This window comes from Scardinius erythrophthalmus (genome assembly GCF_964197995.2).
Source record: "Scardinius erythrophthalmus genome assembly, chromosome: 21".
NCBI classification, from domain to species: domain Eukaryota; kingdom Metazoa; phylum Chordata; class Actinopteri; order Cypriniformes; family Leuciscidae; genus Scardinius; species Scardinius erythrophthalmus.
The window spans coordinates 18,153,875-18,174,840 of NC_138241.1; the positions used below are offsets into that span (position 1 = coordinate 18,153,875).

Consider the following 20,966-nt stretch of genomic DNA (forward strand, 5'->3'; position numbering starts at 1 on the left):
TGTGCTGCACGCGCTGAATTAAAGTGACAGCGCGTGGTTCGTGGTCAAAATTAACACAGAATATGACATTATATATAATTTGTATTTAAAATTACTTTTAACATTTAAAAACAGACGTTTTCAAATTCCAAAGCTTGCAGAAGGTTCCTAATGGCAATACTGACTTAGGCTACAGCTTTCCTGGCAGCCTTGAGTGAATTAACTTGTCTAAGAAAATGATTCATAAAACGTATAAATATCTGTTGAGCCTATGTTTACTTTCGTCATTGACACAGACGAAAATGAAAAGACTAAATTCAGCTTTAGGAGGGGAAGAAATAGTCCAGGATAAAAAGACTGAGAGAAAAAGAAATATGAAGATGAGGAGAGAGCAGGTATTGACAATCTAATGACAAGGTTTTAAAGAGCCTATTTCTTATAATTTTTTGGCCTTCAAAAGTCCTAAATTGCACATATGTAGATCAGAGAAATCCAAATTTTCTCGGGGGAGCATGCCCCCGAACCCCCCTAAATACGGGGGCCTTGAGTCTGGTTGTCCAGGGCACAGGAAATTGTTAATCCGGCCCTGGGTGAAGGTGGTGAGAGTAGGCAAGAGACTACCACTTTTTTTCCCCCACTTGAAGCACTGCTCAAACTAATACATATGAAATGCACAACGTCACATCTAAAGTCGCTCACGCACACACACGCAAACTCTACACACACGAGACGCGCGGAACTCTCCGCGCACATACTCCTCTGAGACGCGAGCACGCACACACAAACTCTCCGCGCACATAATCATATAGACGGCGCCTCATAAATAGATCGATCTCCGCAACGTATTGAAGCGCGCGTCCGAGTGAAGACGCCGAGCCACAAGAGAAAACACTGTATCCGCGCCACTGATCGCAGCGGCAACGAGCACTTTGATCACTTGATTTAAAAAACACATTTCAGCGCTAGATCGTCTCTTATTTAACAAACGAACTAAATGAATGCTCTGCTGGTTTACTGGAGATGTTTTATTATTGGATCATTCATGCCGCGAGATGTTTTATAGGGGGCGGTAAAAAACGTCAGGCACCGAAATCAGGCACCGAACGTTTCGTTCTTATTCGGTCTCGTTACTACCGTTTACGTCCTATTGGAACCGGGTTTCGGTACCCAACCCTAGATTAGTAGAGCTAATCTTTACAGCACAGTTCTGTTAAAAAGAAAATCAAGCACAATATTATCATCACAGCATTTAGTGTACCTAAAAGAGAGGGCACACCCCAAAATAATTAAAATAATTTAATTTGTGTTAAGAAAGTCATACCAGTTTAGAACAACACGAGGGTGAGCAAATTATGATAACGTTAGATTTTTTGAGTGAACTATCCGTTTAAATAAAAGAAAATCATTCATTTAGTTCCCAATCTATTTCAAAGATGTCAAGCAATTCAGCTGGATAAATGATTTCTCCAAGACACTTCAGACAATGAATCCTAAAGAGTTAACAGACCAAAAGAGAATGATGCTGCCTCCAGATAACTATTTCGTAACATTTTCGTATGCATTTAAATAATATTTCAAATCAGCCATAAAAATTCCATATATGTGGTTTCTTATATGCTTTTTTAACTCTGTTTAAGTAAATTTGAGGTTGGGCCAATGCGGATAGTACCATGTAGTACCATGTGCAAATTGCAGGACACTGACTGTTTCTATGGGAACCAGAGCTTCTAATGAAAGCTGGAGTGATAGGATTACTTTACCAATTGGTCAGAGGCATTTTTTTATTTACAAGGTGGGGATTATTTCACCATATTGCATTGTAGTTTTAAGATTTGAAGTTTTAAGTTTTACAGGAAACATTCCCCCAAAAAGTCTATCATTCTGAAGCCAAAAAATAAGAGTTAAACGGAACATCCTTTTAACTTTTCAGTGAAGAACACAAAATATTAGCCTCTAAATAGCTACAATATGCCTACAGAAGTTGTATGTACCAATTTTATGGTGCTTTTGGCCTTTTCATGCTTTTCCAGTCATTACTGGAAAAGACTAAAGCATTATATTAAAAAAAATGCATGTCAGCACCCACACCTTTCTAATACAGAAAGAATAAAAACGCCAGATAAACTAATCCTGCTCACCAAAGTCCTCAAACTCAAGCTATGGAATATAATATTTTTATGATCTGAAGTAGGCCTTTTGAGCAAGGGCCTCAAGAGGATTCTTTATTGCAGTAATATTCCTCAACGCTAAATGCAATAAAAGAGCTGGAGAGGAGTGAAAACTATTATAATCGGAAGAGAAAAAAGTTTATGATGACCGGGCGGTCCTTGCACCAACCTCTCTGCATAATTAGAAAAATAACCATGATAATCAGTCAATTTCATTCCTTTCTTAAGCGTTTTTTTTTATGAAGTTGTTTTTCTATGCGAGGGCCAGAAGAGAAGACTGTCAGATGTGCGAGGACAGCGGAAATCAGGCTCATCAAGTCAATCACTTTCTAAGTGCAGGAAAATAACTGATTACCTATATAAACCAACACACAAAAAAAAAAAAAAAAAAAAAGTTCCAACTAATGAACGATTAAAAAAAAAAACAATTACAGCCAATTAGAATCCATCCTGCTTAAACAAGCTTGAGCATATAAAGCAGCAGACGACAAAACTGCAGCGCACGCTTATAATAAATAGAACGATATCGTCCGCTGGTGTGGAAGACACAAATAACTATAAAGATAACTATAACGATAACTGCTATAATATTAGCGATAATATAGCCGTTATCGTTATAGTTATTGGTGTGAAGTGAACGGGTCTCAAGTCAGCTGGGACTCTTATGGGGAGGGTGGTTGTCTTTCTTCTAACATCCAAGATCCATTCAATGATGCAATTCACTTCAAGTAAGAAACTGGCAATCAGTGCTACTGCCTGATAGACTTATCAAATCTCAGAGGGATTGAAAGAAACTTTCTTTCATTCACCCGCTTTTTCCAGAGAAAGGCTCCATCCGAAATAGCATACTATATACTAGGTGAAAAACAGTATATGAAAATTCACAGTATTCATAAAACTAAAAGTACCAAAAAGTACATAGGTGAAAAGTAAGCAGGTGAAAAGTACCTGGATGACTTACTATTTCCAGCAAGAACCTGAAGAGTGCATCCAAAAAACACTTTATCCATGAGAGGAGAGGAGTTGCAAATGTCAGAGTGACATGACATGGTAGGTCACATGACAAAGACAACATGGTGAATATAGGACGTCCGTCCAGATTACATTTATACTACACACATTCATTTTCAAGCTGTCAATTCATCATCAGAGGGAAGAAAGAAGAGAATTTGCAGCTGGTATCAGTTTATCAATCCTGCAGAAAAGAAGTATTGGAATCATTTCAGATAATTCAGTATCGATACGTATCGAAATATTGATATTTTTGACAACACTGCTATCCAATACAATAGTTTGATTAAAGTGACTTGTAAAGTGTTTACAAGCCATTTTAATATGTAGCCTAATGTGACATATTTCTGAGTTTAAAAATAACAGCACGTTGAAGAATAAAAAAGAAAAACATCCCAGCAACTGTTTTTTCTCAAGAGCACAATGCTGTATTCATTTCCTGCATAACTGCTGGAAACAAAAAGACAATTCCCCGCAATCCCATAGATTCTTTCTGATTGTTCTTATCATCGTATTATAGCTTTGAGATGGAAACATCATTCCAGGAATCTAAACTCAAAAACACTGGAGCAAATGGGGCTTTAAGAATCATTTCAAAGCATGGTTGCAATAATGCGATTACTTTCCTGGCCTGAGCCACTGGCCTTTGATGGATGAACAGCCACCCGTCTGCATGATAAGTCGTCCCCCTCATACTCTGAAGCCTTTAAACCAATTACTTTCCTAATTCAATGCCACAAACCCTGCAAAACATTTTCACATTATTTTATGCAACCACTGATGTGAAGAATGCGCAAAAAAAAACTTGTTGAAATAAGGACAGAGAGACCACAACCACAGTGCAACTGAACGCATGATTCGTTTTGCTTACTGTTGCAGTTTCACATCGGTATGATTGCGTCAGACCACGAGATTAGACAAGTGTCCCACTCAGCCTGTTCTCTCATTTCCTGTTTTCTTTGCTGACTGACCTTACTGCAACCTTGCGGAAAGTTTTAGAGGGGAAAGTTGTCTTGTATACAAAAGCAGTTGTCAAGGGACAACCACGAAAACTCTCTCAGGGTCTATTAGGATTCAAACTCAAAGATCCTCTGAGGTAAAGCCTTCCCACTGGGTCCACGGTTCTGTCCCAGACCTCTGAAAACAATAGCCCTTTGTTCTAAACACCTAAAATACTTAATTATTCATAGAATTAGGCACAAATTCCTGACAAATGTTCACAACATAATGCAATACTGATTTTTCAAAGTGTCAGATAGCAAAAAAAAAAAAATTATATATATATATATATATATATATATATATATATATATATATATATATATATATATATATATATATATATATATATATATATATATATATATATATATATATATATATGAAGGAATAAATAATTTATTTAAATTATATTTATTTATTTATTTATTTATTTATACATATATACACACATATATATATATATATATATATATATATATATATATATATATATATGAAGGAATAAAATAAATAAATAATTTTTTTTTTTTTTTTTTTTTTTTTATTACTTACACTTTGCAAAATCAGTGTTGCATTATGTTGTGAACATTTGTGTTGTGTGTGTGTGTGTGTATATATATCACATTAAGCATACAATTAATAATTCATATTAGCGCTTATTTAAAAACAGGTTCATAATTAGCCATATCAGCCTGTAGTCCTACATCACACTATGAAAACTGCAGAAATATCTTAGGAAGGGTATCAATACACACATAAAGGCAAGCTCCAGTGATAATGAATCTACTAGTGTACAAGTAGTAGTAAACTCAACAGAAGGTTTAGATTGGTCTAAATATCCCAAAGCTCACAGGCATCGTTACTTCAGTTAGGCTGCATAATGCCTGAACTACATTGAGAGAAACAAAAAAAACTCAATCCTTCAAAAACATATGTTTGTATGTTATAGGCAGAGCACAATACAGCTGTTAAGAATTTCATTTGTTGTTAAAGATTCAATGGTCTAGCAAAACAAAACAAAAAAAACATTTCACAGATGCTCTTGTCAAACAGACAGCGGTTTCAGACATGAACCGCAAAACTATTTCCAATCACTCTCTGTGACGGGAATGTTAAGCTATTCCTCTCCATGACTGATGCCAAGATAAGCATCTTGAGTGAACACATCTAATCAATGACAATCTCCCACACAATACTAAATACTCTGTAGTGTCATCTATGTGTTCCCTCACCGCAGCAGAACCCAATTAACATGCATCTATTTCTGCAGAACATCTACTAAAAAACTGCTCCTTTCCATTCAGAACAAACTGATAGATTTTTACTAAAGAGGCAATAATGAGCACAAAGTAAATGGGTTTTTGCAATATGACACGACAATTAACAAGCCAGAGAGACAGATAATACCATCTAACCTTGCAAACAAAAGGAAGAGACCTTTTTACAAGTTTGTATCTTGGTTTCCTGTTTCATCCTGAAAAGGAAACGCAACTTTCCTGTGAAAGAACATTCACGGCAAATCAATACAGAACTATTATAAACAGAAAAAAAAAAAAAACAGGAAAATCCACAGTGGAGAGAAACACACTGTACAGAAATAAATATACATAAGCAGGAATCTCACATCCCATCCTGTAGAATGCATCAGAACAAACAAGAAAAAAAAGAAAAAGAAAGAAGTGTACCACTTATAGACACTAGAGGTCAGGCAAGGACAACAAATGCAAAGTGCATCAAAGACTATGCAAACCGTTCAGCTAAAGCAAACGCTAAAATAAACTTGAAATAAAAATCATAGTGCAATAATTGTGCACTAAATCCCTTGTTAATGTACTAAAACTGTGAGAATTGATCAGAATCAGCAAACTCACCAGCATTCACTATGGCATCAACCTCCAGGATGGTGATGTCACCTTTGTACAGAGTCACTTTGTCAGCCAAGGAGAAAGACTGATGTTCTTCTTCCTCAGTAGCTGTAAGGTAACGATAGAGTAAAGTTAATTACACAACAGCTACCATTTCAACTGCATGTTGACTCTCAATATTGATCAGAACAAAACCGTTTCATCAAAGGTCTTACAACATTGTACTGACCAATATGCACTCTGCAATCACTAAAAACTAAAGTTTTGAAAGATGGAACAGGACTACATGATATAAATTAAGAAGTGGTAGAGACCCTGTGGCCACTGGTCAAAAACAAATATACTTTGTCAGAGACGTGGCCTGGTGGATGAACGTACTAAAATAAAAATAAACCTCTCTCAGGAACTGGTATCTTCAGTGCAAAACTTTCTAACTACTACCAGTAGAACGTTTGGACAAATTTGACTGATTTGTTTAATATCAATGGTGCCCATCTACTGCATCACGGTTTCCACAATAATATTAAGCATCGCAACTGTTTTCAACTAATAATTTTCTGAAGGATCGTTTGACACTGATGACTGTAGTATTGAATGCTAAAAAAAAAAAAAAAAATCAGCTTTGCCTTCACAGGAATAAATTGTATTTTAAAATGTATTAAAATAGAAAGTTATAATAACAGTTAAAATACTAATTTTTTACTGTATTTTAATTAAATAAATGTAGCCTTGGTGAGCATTAGAGACTTACAATCTAAAACAATCTAATCTCTTACCGATGTTAAACTTTTGAACGCTAGTGTAAGGGTACACTCTAAAAAAAGATGGTTCTTTAAAGGTTCTTTACATGCAGTAACAGTTCTATTTAGTACCGTATCGTCATGAAGAACCCTTTATATGCTGAAATGGTTCTTTGTGTTAGGGTTCTTTATTCCCGCTTTTTTGTTTTTCAAATCTGTAACTGTCAAAGCCTTTTCATTACTGATTTTCTGGTGCTCAGCTGTACAACTACAGTTACTACAAAGACTGTCAACATACTCTCAAGTAAATGATTTCTTTCTTAAAGCGTCTATAAATTATAACTTTAAAAATTGTAACAATAATTTCCTAACAATCATGTCTTTTTCTCTTTTTAGTTTAACAGAACATGCAAGTGTGAGCAGCTCTGTTCAGTTAAGGATATTCATCTTCTCTTCTCTACAAAGTAACAGAGATATGGAATTTATGATCCATATTGTTTGATTTTTTTAAATAGGACTTTATGCCTAAACATACCCAGTCACAAAAAAACATTAAAGCTATACCATGACTTTATATCACTTTTTCTTGTTAACATGGTAAAGGGCTCATACTGTCCATTTTTGCTAATTTTGGCCTTCATTAACATAATTGTTTTTACATAATCAAATGGAAGAGACACAATGTAACTCTAAACTCAATTGTGTATATCAGATGCTGTCAGTTATCATAACCTCATCATCTGCAGAGAGAAACTGCTACTCAAAATACACACATAATGAAGGACGTAAAGACATCATAGGGATTGTGAAGATATTTCACTGGAACTTGGTTTTCATTACATCTACAGTATATAGTGTTCAGTGTCGATTGCTATTTATTTATGTATTCAGCTAACCTCTGTTGTAAGAGCACTGTCATTTTTGCTACAATCTGCCATGTCAATAAAAAATAAAAGTTCCTAATTGACACAACATGCCGTTTTTTTTAATGTAAAACCCAAATAGGGGCAACAAGATATAAGACCAGGCAGACAGAGGGCTAAAAAAAAAAACAATATTAATGAATATTTTATAAAAAAAAAATAATAGTAATATTAATAATATGAACATGCTAATACTAATATTAATGAAAATAAATATCATTGAAAATGTTATTTATAACACCATTAATGTCACATATAGCACTTTCAAAGTATGGTTCTTTATGGAACTTTATAAAAAGTTCTATTTAACACCAAAAAGGGTTCTGCCATCGTTACAAGCCGAAGAACCCTAATTTGTTACTTTTTAGAACCATTTTTCTTAAGAGTGTACACACAATGAAAATGAAACACCTGGTTTAAGACCACAATAACTTATTAGTATGGTGTAGGGCCTAATTTTGCAGCCAATACCGCATCAATTAATTTAGAGAATGACAGATCCAAGTCCTTCAGTGGCCAGAGGGATTTTGAGCATTATCCTGCTGATACACAGCACCCCCTTCAGGGTACAACGTTTAAACCATTAGGTGCATGTCATGGTCCTCCAGAATCGGTAGTCCTTGGCAGTGACGCGCACATCAAGCACAATAAGGAATGCCATGATATTGCATCCCAAAACATCTTCACCCCCTGTGCTTCACTCTGGGCACACAACAGTCCGGTTGTCAAGCCTTTTTGGGGCTTCTCCACACCTTAACTCCCACGGACGTGGGAAAGACAGTGATGGATAGTCTTTCTGATAATGTTCGGGGCTCAAACTCACTCTCCCAGTTAAAATCTAGACTAAGACACATCTCTTCAGCCAAGCATTCACATAATACATCTCATAACATTTAGGTCAGATCAAATGCACATGATTGATTATATTTGCTTAATGTTATGAACAGCAGCTATACTAATTACTCTCCATTTGTTTTTGTTTTATCTCGGGATGCCCGTCCTGAGGGAACTAGAGTACGTCAGCTCCAGTTTGGATCCAGCATCTCACAAAGATTTCAGATGCCCAACACTTGTGAAGAGACAGGACCAACTCCTGAGAGGAATTCAGATCAGACTCTAAAGTTCACACGGGACGATTTTAAAATTGTCGGCCGATTTTCCAAACCTGAGAGACCCCACACACGGCGATAAAAAAATCAGGGGTCTAACAGTTTTGGTCGTACAGTGTGTGGTGCGCAGCCACACGGCAAAATCAACACATCACACACGGACCGATTTGACTCCCGAGCATTCCCAGGTCAGACGGAAAATCTCGCAAAATCCCTCGAGATCAAACGTAATTTAATACTGTGCTTACGAGGATACTTGACAAAGTGAACATTTTGGCATACTTTTGTGTGTTTGTCTGTTCAAGCGTGAAAGAGAACTCAATGCGGCAGCGCTGTCTGAAGCGTCATTTTGTGCGCATGAGTTCTGTGTGTGTGTGTGTGTGTGTGTGTGTGTGTGTGTGTGTGTGTGTGTGTGTGTGTGTGTGTGTGTGTGTGTGTGTGTGTGTGTGTGTGTGTGTGTGTGTGTGTGTGTGTGTGTGTGTGTGTGTGTGTGTGTGTGTGTGTGTGTGTGTGTGTGTGTGTGTGTGTGTGTGTGTGTGTGTGTGTGTGTGTGTGTGTGTGTGTGTGTGTTCATCATACAGAGAGGAGATTTACAGACAGCGCGCCACCAGTAGCCTACAGATTTAAGTTCTTTTTTGCGTTTTATCGCACTTAATTGTTTCTTAGCACTTGAATGAATGATAGCGTGATAAAAAAACTATAGTATAGAGCAGCCAACGGATGAAAGAAAAAATCTACACGCCACAGTCCAGAGGCTGCGTGTTCGTTTGTCCCCGGGGGACACCACACACGAGGAGAAATCGGGCCAAAACAATCCAACATGTTGGATATCCCCGATTTGAGATCGGAGCGGTCCCGAAGTCCTTCCGAGCAGACGAGAGCAGTCTTAACACACCACACACGGCAGGAATATCTGATCAGATTATTTTACGATAATCGGAGCATCCTTAAGATTGTCGGAAGGGGTGAATCGGGGCTAAAATCGGCCTAATTATCCTGCCGTGTGAACCAGGCTTAAATCAACATGCACTAATGCTAAATTTTCTATGTATTGTAATTATTATGTTCACAACTTGTAATTATTACTTCAATGAGCTCATTGTTTCTGCCGTAAATTAATACATTGTTCGTTAACTGCGTGATTTTTCTATATACATTTCTCAATGGGCTACGTGCACAAGCGTCGCAACGAACTTCCGCTATTGTCAGAAGTTGGCATATCAGTTTCCGGTTTACGACTGTCTTCATGGCATCCGTTATAAACAAACAAGATGAGTGCTGCTGTTGTACGAAATAAAGAGATATAATGTGCGTGACACATCTAAGTTTCTAAGAACTGTAGGTGGATCTAACGGCCGTTTCACACATACTCCGTGTGCAGTGTGTGTGCGGTGCAGGAGCAGCACACGCTACTAGTGCTTCACACATGATATTTTATTTAAAAAAAAAAGTTGTCAGCATTGCGATTCTCTTTGTACACATATACACTCTTTAATGGACGCATGCACGTTTAAGCACAATTTAAACAACGTAGGGCTATTATTCCATGTATTACTTATATTAAGTTGCTCAAGCAAGTGGCCAAATATTTAACTGTAAATTGACAAAAACAGCCGACTCTCATGCCTTTTCTTTTCCATTTAAATTTTAATAAAATAAATCTTGCGTGTCACAAAGAACTTGTTTTTCCACCTCCACGAATGAGACGAGTGTTGTTCATTATGTCGCCTTGTTGAAGTAAATTGTAGTTTACCTTGCTTTACCCCGGTCCTCTAAAAATAAAAAGATGACTGTGAAAAATAATAGTAGGCCTATATAATTAAATGCATTTATGGTGAGATTACTACATTTTATTTAATTAAACCCATTCATGGAGAAATTACTACATTTTCAGGTCAATCTTTGTTAATTTTGACCACGAAACATGCGCTGTCACTTTAATTTAGCGTTTGCAGCACAACAAAAAATAGACTCGGTGCGGAAACGATCTTTGCACTGCTGTATACTTGCCGCACCTGAACGGATCGACGGACAGCAACCGCGTGCAGTGTGAAAGCTCTAACCTGTTAACATGGGTACGTATAGGGAGCACTGCTGTGTGCCACTTTGGTCTGCTTCAAGTCGCTAACAGCCATTTGAGCTTCAATTTCGCAGCACGAAATAGACATTTTGGGCGACGCACAAGTAGACCGGAAATAGATATGCCGACTCCTGGCGTCAGCGGAAGTTCGTTACTATGCTTGTGCACAGAGGCTATTACATTACTCTGTACGTTACTCTGATAACAGATCACTTTAAATTGTAATGTGTAGACATGCATTTTCTGTAAAGCTGCTTTGAAACAATATGTATTGTGAATACAACAATATACGGTAACGCATTACAACAATACACGTAAATTGAATTGAATTGAAGGTGGACTCAGAGAACAATTATGTTTCACTTTGTCCACAGCCCAAGATTTCCACTGTTGGCACCAATGAAACCGACATTTGGCATTGGCGCTGTAGCATTCTGGACCAATCAGACACACACAAATTATTCATTATATTTAATGAATAATCCAGCAAACTCTCTCCCAACAAAGGTCTATGAAACTTCCCCCAAAACTAACATCCCAAATTAAGCTAACTGGCAGAACCCAGTGTCCTGTTACAGGACACATTAAGACATGAAGGAGAGTTGTGACTCTCACTTAATTCTTGCTGAGAAGGAGAAATAAACCCTTTTAATCCTATATATTCTATATATAATCACTTGAGAAATGTTTAAATAAACATTTTCCTTTTATGTGGTTTGGCCTATGTATTCATTCAACTCTTTTGGATTAATGTTTCAGACTTGCATACTATGGTTAACCAAAATCATGTGTAGCATGTTTAGTCTCTATAAACTCCAATCTTTGTCCCCCATATGTTAATTTTCATTACATTTAGGCTAGTTAATTTTGTGACGCATTAGTATTATAAGAATCTTGAAGATTCTTTTGTTAAACACCCAATCAAATTACACGTTCAAAGGCCTGCTTGAACAAAAGGTCGTAAAGAAATTCCCTCCAAAGGGAATAACTTCTTATAGGCTCAGAACCCTCCAGAGGGTGTCACATCTTCACGCTTTAAAAATCACTGATCACAAGATCACACCTCTTAGTCTCTTAAGGCTGATTTATACTTCTGCGCAACACACAGCCTACGACGTAGCTATGGCGTGAGTTAACGTAGCCTCTGCGACGCAGAAGTATAAATTGGGCTTTACTCTCTTAGTTCCTTTCTGAAATCCTGATGTGAAGATGATGCTGAACTAGAAGTCTTCTAAGGACCCCCAAGCTTGTGCCAGGCTGCAGCCCTGTCTTTCCATTCACCAAAGATCCTCTGACTCCCACTGGTTCTTTCTCTCATCAAGACAACATCAGCAAAGATCAACTGGAGCCTCAACAAATTGCATCAGGACAGTTTAATTCAAATGGGCGAGACATGCAAGTATCAAACTTAGTCCCATTATTTGAGAAGTATCCTTACCCCTTTTTAAGAATGTCGTTAGAACTCTGCTGAATTTCAAACAATGCTATAACTTCTTGCTTTCCTGTATTCTGCTTCAGCTCTCTTTCCCTTGGTAAACTGTATGCATGCATGTATGTGTATGTTAGAGTAGTTTAAGTGTTTAGTCTAGTTAATAAAATCTTGTTCATGTCACACGTAAAGTTGTCTGTGTTTCAAGCTCATTAAATACTGGAGTCCCTAATCATGCAGATTTTGACTACTTTCTCTAAGTAGTACTGTAAAGCAAGAAAGACATTTCCCATCCCATAAATATTAATTTACAACATTAATTTAATTCTATTAACTGATCCAAATTAGTGTTGTCAAAAATATCGATATTTCGATAAATATCGATACTGAAATATCTGAACGGTACCAATACTAATGTCCCGAAGTATCGATACTCCCATACTAGCCGAGCTGTCACTTTCACTTCTCTCCAAAGGCGCGTTGACAAACACCACACGTGACCGCACTCGTCTCATTCGCTCTGGTTAAATAGCAAAAGCGAAGTGTATGGAAAGATGGCGAGTGCGCGGCTTTCGCGACCGGCTTTGGTTGATAAAGAACACCGCGAGCGGGCATGTCGGAGAATAGCGCGGACACGCGTTAAAAACACACCGCGAGCGGGCATGTCGGAGAATAGCGCGGACACACGCTACACACCGCGAGCGGGCATTTCGGAGAATATCGCGGACACGCACTTCACACTGCAAGCGGGCTGCGGGCACCCAAAAGATTGTTTGGCTATCAATATCCCATCACTCATTTTTTTTAAATGAATGCAGTTAATTCTGAAAACAGACTTAACGAACAAGCTCCAGGGGGACCATTTAGCAGCATGTAACTGTATGCTACTCAGCATCAATGGGTCACCTCTTTCTGAATTCCCCTATAACTGTAACACCCCTGTAACTTCTCATTTTAACTTTTCTGAAACATTAACCAAGATGGCCTAGTATTGTTGTTATGAGTGTGTTGTCTCGTTTTTTCACTGTAATTCTTAAAGTTAATATAATCTGACTGAGGAATCTTAGAAGTAAATATTTTAACTGTGGTCAAATGTAAATTAACTTGTGCCTATAACTTTATTCAAAAAAATATGATTTAATTCAGCAATTTGCCTTCATTAGCGATTATCATCAATTTGATTACACAGATATAATTAAACTAAACTGAGCTAGACAATGACATCTCTGAATTCAATAATGAAATGCCTTTAACTGAAAATTGAATGTTTAATCTTATTATTATACATTACTGACACTCTATCCTCCAATTTGATACTGTTAAGTGCTTTGACACAATCTTGTCAAGCACTATATAAATAAAGGTGACTTGACTTAGGTCATGTCGATCCAGTGAGCATTGTTTTTGCGTGTGATGCACGCACGTTTGTGTTTAAATCTGTTCATCAAATAACGTTAATGTATTAACCAGCATTTATGACCGATAAACAATGCATTTGTTACAATATATTTTAATCTTTGATAACAGTAGGTAATAAAAATACAACGGCTCATGTTAGCTCTGGTCCAATGAAAAAATATTAACAGATAGAACTCAGGAAATTTTTGTAAAATATACCTCATTGTCATGTTCTAGACTTGTTATATTCAGCTTTAAATAAAAAAAATACCCCCTTAATATTGTGGCAGTTTTTTTCTCTGTGGTATCGAAAATGGTATCGAATATCGATATTTTTTTAAGGTATCGTATCAAAGATAGAAATTCTAGTATCGTGACAACACTAATCCAAATATTCATAATCAATTATAACAAGTTATTATTGATTATTAATATTTCTTTAGAGCTAATTTGCTACAGCACGAATGACCAAAGGTTTGGCTATAGCAGCCCGACCATGAATATTGACTCCATGGAGTTCCCAACGTACAGTTTTGGTGGAAACAGGAGAATCGACGTGCCCATTTAATTCAGCAGTGAGTTGGGCAGCTGTGGTTTTATGTTTTTTGGATATAATCCGGGTTAGTACTTTGACATCCCTTCAAGACAAGCTTCCTCTTGCATCAACATTTACTCCTGTTGGATGTGGTTCGTCCTTCATGGTGGTATGCCGACATTACCGTGGATACCACAGCTTTTGATACACCTGGTCACAGATGAGCCAGAGAGACACCCACCAACAATTTGTCCTCTTTTGAATTCTGATATGTCTCCCATTATATTGTGTGGATTCTTGCAATATGTACAGCTGTACTATTGCTCTGCTATTTCAACCTTCACACTCTGCTCTTACTAATGGGATGTAAAATCAGTGAAGATTGGCAACCAGGCCGCGCATATATAGGTGTGAATCCTCCAACAATATATTGGCCAGTGTTTCAGTCTCATTGTCCAACCCTTGTACATACACTATTTAAAAAGAATACATCTCATGGACTCACTCAGATAATAACTCTAATCTCAGTTCTTCCTTTTGGCATCAAATGCCAAACCTGACAGAACACTGCACATTTGAACCAGCTTTCAATATGGGTTCTCTATAGTAGAACAGGCGTGTAAGTATATGTAAATCTACAAATAAGTCACCTTTTCAAGTAGCTTTTACCAGCTCCCAGAACAGAGCAGAAACCAATGAAATCAGATCTGGTTGGTTAAAGCGCTGGCATGTAACACTATGCATATGGGTTAACAGAACAGATAGTAATCCAACGACTAGAGCGTCCAAACCATCAGGTCTCAAACTGCTGGCATTGGCCAGTCGGTCAGCTCTATTTAATGCCATAGGCTGCAAATGAATGATATGCAAAAAAGACATTAACATTTGCAAGCTAAAAGAAGTAGTGTTCATTACACTTCTCTTAAAAATTAACTATAGCACACCCTCAAGACAGTCCTTTTAGATTAGTAGAGCCGGAGAAAAGGCTCTTTTGTGAAAGGACCAGTTCTGCTCCTGTCAGTTCATCTCCAGGTCTGCTGGCACAGGGCATAGCCATTTGGAGGAGCACACACAGGATGTGCGAGGAACAAACCTCATCCAAGTCAACGGAAGTGTTTAATTTAGCATTTTCCGACATCCTCTCACTACAGAACTAAAGATGAAAATGCCCAGAGGACTTTAAAAGAGTTTTTATTTTTTTTATTTGTATTTTATTTTATTTTTGTGGAAATAATAGTCCCATACATAATCTGATGATTTTCACATTTTCACAGCTAATTTTAGACTAAAAGTAATAGAATTCAACAGAATAAATGAAATGATAAATTTAAACTGCATAAATATGTTAAAGTCGGCATGAAACGGAAGTTGAGATTGTCATTTTTTCCTTGTTGTCACGTATATCTGAGTGAAACGGCTTCTGAAATTAAAAAAAAAAATGTAGGGCGGGGCTTGATTTCGTCCTTCGGGAATTGATTGGATCGTTGGAGGTTGGGCGTTGCAAACAAAATGGAGGCAGATTTGAATGCCAGTTTACATTCAGTTGTGGAGGATTTCTCTCCACCGGACTCCCCAACGTTACCCTCCCATGAAGGATTTTTTACTTTATTTTATTATTCCCGCGAACCAAGATGAGTCAAGTCAAGTTATCAGTCTTATTAGACATTCTCTGTTATCAGTCAAGTTCACCCTCGAGAGCATCTCGATAGCCGCACCCTCATCGGCTCTGGCCGCACCCTTTCGCCATGGCATGTGACCGAAAGAGAAGAGAGGTCGTTTTGAGGGGGGAGGGAAGGGTAATGAATTTGATTAAAGATTATAAGGGTACATGAATTTTAAAAAAAATAATGAAGTGCACAGATAAATAATTTATAATTAACACTACAATATTATATATAAAAAGAAGATTTGTCAAATTTGATTTCATGCCGACTTTAAGCTAAGATCAATATATTAAACTAAGCTCAGGCTAAGAGTATTTGTAGGTTGATTCCCACTAAAAGAGTGCCACAGAACAACAATATTTACCATCAAACATTCTCTACTTTTTTGAGCATCCTGACCAGAAGAACACAGTAAAACCAACTGCATGAGTTTGGAGTGGAAATTGTGTAAACTGACCAATGGTAAAAAAATAAAATAAAAAATGTATGCAATTCTGCATGAAAGACGTCTTTTTAGCCGGTTAACTTTTGCTGCTAGGAAGAATTTACTATTATCGTGGATCAGCGATAAACCTCCCTCTATGAAGGCATGGCATTCAGTCATTAGAAAGACTATTCCTCTGGAACTTCTGACATGTTTTATTCACTCTACAACTGATACTTTTATTCGCACTTGGACACCATATTTGGACAGCATAAACGCCTCTACTTGTGGTATTCTGAGTTTTGGTATGATATAGGGCCTCCAGAGGTTCTATTTGTCTTTTGTTTTTTCCTTGTTCTCTGCTGGTCCTGTTGCACTTTGTTTATAGTACTATGCCTTGTTGTTATTTTATGTACACGTTTGTGTTTATCTTTGTTGTGTGTCGGGCAACTTATGTTACTTTGTTTTGTGTTAGCTAAATAAAATAAATAAATAAATAAATGTATGCAATTCTGTTTGGTGCCACTAGAGCAGAAATTACACACTTCACCTTTAAATGAGAACAAGTCCATCTCCTCACCAGCGGACACTAAACCAAGAAAGGTTATGAAAATAAATGGTTTAGGGTTCAATACATGTTAAGCCTTATGCAAAGCATCAATGGCATGCAGTCTATTACTACATAAAATAATTCTGACTCGTCCCTCCAGGCAGAGGAGAACTGACAGGGACTAATAACAAATGCAAAAGGCAAATTAAAAATAAATAAATAAAAAAGCAAACAAACTTAACTGACAGTAGCTATGTTTCCATCCACATATTCTTATGCAAATTTTGGAATATTGCATTAAAAAAACTTCCGGATGGAAACGCCAAGATGCACACAAATTCAACAAATGCACATAAAAAAAAACGTATTCACTCAATTAAGTTACATCGTTTTTATCTGATATGAAGACATGGGCATAAACTACGATAGAAACACATTTACTAAATAAATCCTTCAATGCGCAACAAAAAAAACCCTCACATGACTTTACCTCAACAGAGAATGTGATTGGATAAATGGACTAACCAGCAGATCAGTTACATTGCACAGCATGTCAAATGTTGTTTTAGTTATTCTGAAATGCCTGAGCCAAAGTCCGTCATCAAAATGATTTGGTTTAATTCCCTCCCAGAAGTGTCTCACACGACTGCATTCACAAACATCAGGCTTCACGAACGCAAGATAAAGGTGCAAGTCATTTGTGATGTAGGATAAAAGAGCAAAAGTGGCTTTCCCGATTACAGCAAATTCCATTTTTATTACAGATGCTTCGCGCAAATTTCCCAGGAAGTGACTATTTTGTTCTCTTGAACACATGGGATGGAAACAGTGCTTTATTCACAAATGTTTTATCCAATATTCCAATTTAGCACATAAGTGAAATTTGCAACTGGATAGCTAGTGTCTATTTACACTGAGTATTTACACTTTTTACAAATAGTATAGTATATATAGTATAAATAGGCACTGCTGACATGAATGCAGTAGTGTACTTACAAGTAAGTGTCATTGCTATGAGAGTCCTGTTAACAAAGTTGTGAGACATGAAGAGTATGATAGCAGAGTTCCTCTGCCTTGTTTCACTGAATCATCTGTAGGACAGATGAAATCCAGAATCTCTGAGCTGTCCCTTATGCTGGATAAGCTGGAATTCTGATCTATATCCATACAGGTACTGTGCCTACATGTGTCCCGGTCTCATTAAATTAATTAGCAATCAATTGACCCTTCTCAGGGAGTTTGATTGACAGGCAATCAGACCAATCATAATCCGCCATCTGTGTCCGACAAAGCAGTCAGGAGAGTTAGTAGTTGAAAAACGGTGTGTGATGTCTTTCGGCGATTAAAACAACATTCCTTCTTATGTTCATTTATGTTGATGCTATAAATTAACTAGAAGGAAGAGATGATCGGTTCATGGGCAGCTTTAACTGAGGCTCTACGGCAATCTGTCAGACACATTAAAGAGCCACAAAACGGTATTTATTGTTTAAATTTCGTAAAAAAAAAATGACCAAATTTGAAAGTGGAGACTTTGTTTCATATCAAAAGTAACCTGCTCTGTCCTGTCTGTCAGCGCGTTGTCAGTGTCCTCTCTGCTCCAAGATGTATTTTTCACTGCGTGAGAACATGGTGTGGCGTGAGATCGCCATGGCTTGTCGGACATAGCAACAGTAACTAAAGGGGGCGAACGGTCAATTCTAGAACATTATATGAGAAAACAAAAATAACATTACATTTCAAGAATGAATATATTCAAGTCTTTTATAAATGTGTTAAAGTAATAAAAATACTGTGTTTGCGCTGCACTTTGTCTGACTTTTTGTATGAAACCGGTTTCCCACTGTGCCTCAGCAAAAACATGCAATGCATGCTCTCCTGGGTTTTTTTGCATTCAAACAAGCAAGATGAATAACACAGAAAATAAAATGCAGAGAAAATGTCTTACATTTCTTTCTTGTTCACCCAAAAATACAAAAGCTGTCTTCATTTACAAACCCATGTGACCTCCTTTCTTCTGTAGAACACAACAAGAAAATCTGTTTTCCGTGATCTTTTTTATGAAATTAAAAAAAAAAAAATGGACAGACACCTTCAGGCTTAAAAAAAAAAAACAAAGCACTATTAAAGGCTACTGCACTATTTTTCAAGTCTTCTGAAGGCAATAGTAGTCTTGTGTGTGAAACAAAAATGTAAGTCACCATTCACTGAAACCCTTGCTGCATTCATGAGAATATCAGATTTGTGGACAAATCACTTTTGAGACGGGTGAATCTGTTGGTTCACGAAACTAGTTAGGTTTAGAAATGAGGGTAAGTAAATGACAATGTTTTTTTCAATCCCTTTAAAACTATCCCTGATCTTCTGGGGCCAGTTGCATAAACACAGCCATTATGTTAAAGGGACAGTTTTCCCTAAAATGAAAATTAAGTCGGAGTGAACTCTAAAGCCCAACACCCAAGGTTAAGAATTTCATTAATTAATACATTATATTTCGGTTTGTTTTTCACCAAACCCTATCGTATACCACCAGAACACTTGGAATGTACGGCATGGGATCATTTTGTGATACTTTTGCGTCTTTTTTCAAAAGTTTGAGGCTGGTCGCTATTCACGAGCGCAAGCGGCTGAATTTTTTTTACAAATTCTCCTTTTTGTGGTGCATAAAAGAAAGGGCATACGGCATTAGAACACCAGGGTGAGTACATGATGACTTAATTTTAATTTTAGGGTGGACTATCCCTTTAAGACTCAGTCTTTTGTAGACCAATCTATGTTTTTATAGCCTGGCAAGCCAGACCTACATCAAGATGTTAGGTCTGGCAACTCACCATAGACACGGCTTAATCCAAGGGGCAGGATAAACGTCTGTCTTTCAAATTCCCTCTTCACGCACTAGGACAGCGCTTCAACCAACCAGAGCGTTTTCCCAACAGCGGAGCTTACATTAGTTGATAGATTCAACTTTTGAATCTGGCCGGCAAAACTACGAACACATCTTCCTTTTTTAAGAATGACTTAAGTGCCGTTCTATGCTCTTTTCTCAAAGAAAAACTTAACTTCAAGTGCTCCAGAGTCCCGGCCAAAGCCGATTCGAAAGACTGTTCGCCAGAAGCAGCAGTTCTTTGTTTTCAAGTAGCAGTTAACCGTCGCAACTCTGTCGTCAATAAGTTAAAGGGGTGGTTCGGGATTTTTGACATCGGACCTCATTTTTAAGTCAGCCTGGTTGTTATTCATCAGTGGAGACATTTTTTTTAAAAAAATTATCCAGTCCTTATTTTTGGATAGTTAGCCGATGCTAGGCTAGCGCGAGTCAAAGGTAGATGTTAGCCAGCCATTAAAAACCGTTTTACCCACTCCACAGTGCACCAAACGCAAATCAATTATAACACTAGACTATCGATGCAAATGTCCGTTGAGAGAATAATGTTAGAAATCAAACTTACCTTTCATCACATTGCATTAGTTATAATTTGTTCCCTGTAATCATAAGCCTTGTCTACAGCAGCAGCGGAGTGATATTGATTACCTAGGCAACCGAGTGAGCCGGTACACACATGTACTGCACACACTGTAGTGCGCTTCTTTTCTGTGTTTACTTTTTACCGCATTACTAACTGGAGCAAAGTAAAATTCCGCAGCTGCTGAGAAACTAGTTCCTTTGGGATCATTGAGATGAAAGGTAAGTTTGATTTCTAACATTATTCTCTCAACGTACATTTGCATCAATAGTCTAGTGTTATAATTGATTTGCGTTTGGTGCACTGTGGAGTGGGTAAAACGGTTTTTAATGGCTGGCTAACATATACCCTTGACTCGCGCTAGCCTAGCATCGGCTAACTATCCAAATATAAGGACTGGATAATTTTTTTAAAAAAATGTCTCCACTGATGAATAACAACCAGGCTGACTTAAAAATGAGGTCCGATGTCAAAAATCCCGAACCACCCCTTTAAGCCCGCCCCGCCTACTCTATACACGATGTGATTGGCCTGACCCAATTTAGGTTTTTACAGCTTCGAAAGTCAACGGAGAGTTGCTAGACTACCCTGGCTGCAAAATAAATTTTGCTGCCGCTAGGGTGCGTCT

The 20,966-nt window shown here is 37.4% G+C and overlaps 1 protein-coding gene across 1 annotated transcript in view; it reads right to left on the bottom strand.

Moving 5' to 3' along the window:
• Positions 1-20,966, bottom strand: part of macrod2 (mono-ADP ribosylhydrolase 2) — a 598,881-nt gene that overhangs the window by 572,793 nt on the left and 5,122 nt on the right. The window contains exon 3 of the mRNA XM_081351444.1: positions 6,032-6,133. Within this exon, the coding sequence (XP_081207570.1) occupies positions 6,032-6,133 (102 nt within the window). The remainder of the gene's footprint in view (positions 1-6,031; positions 6,134-20,966) is intronic.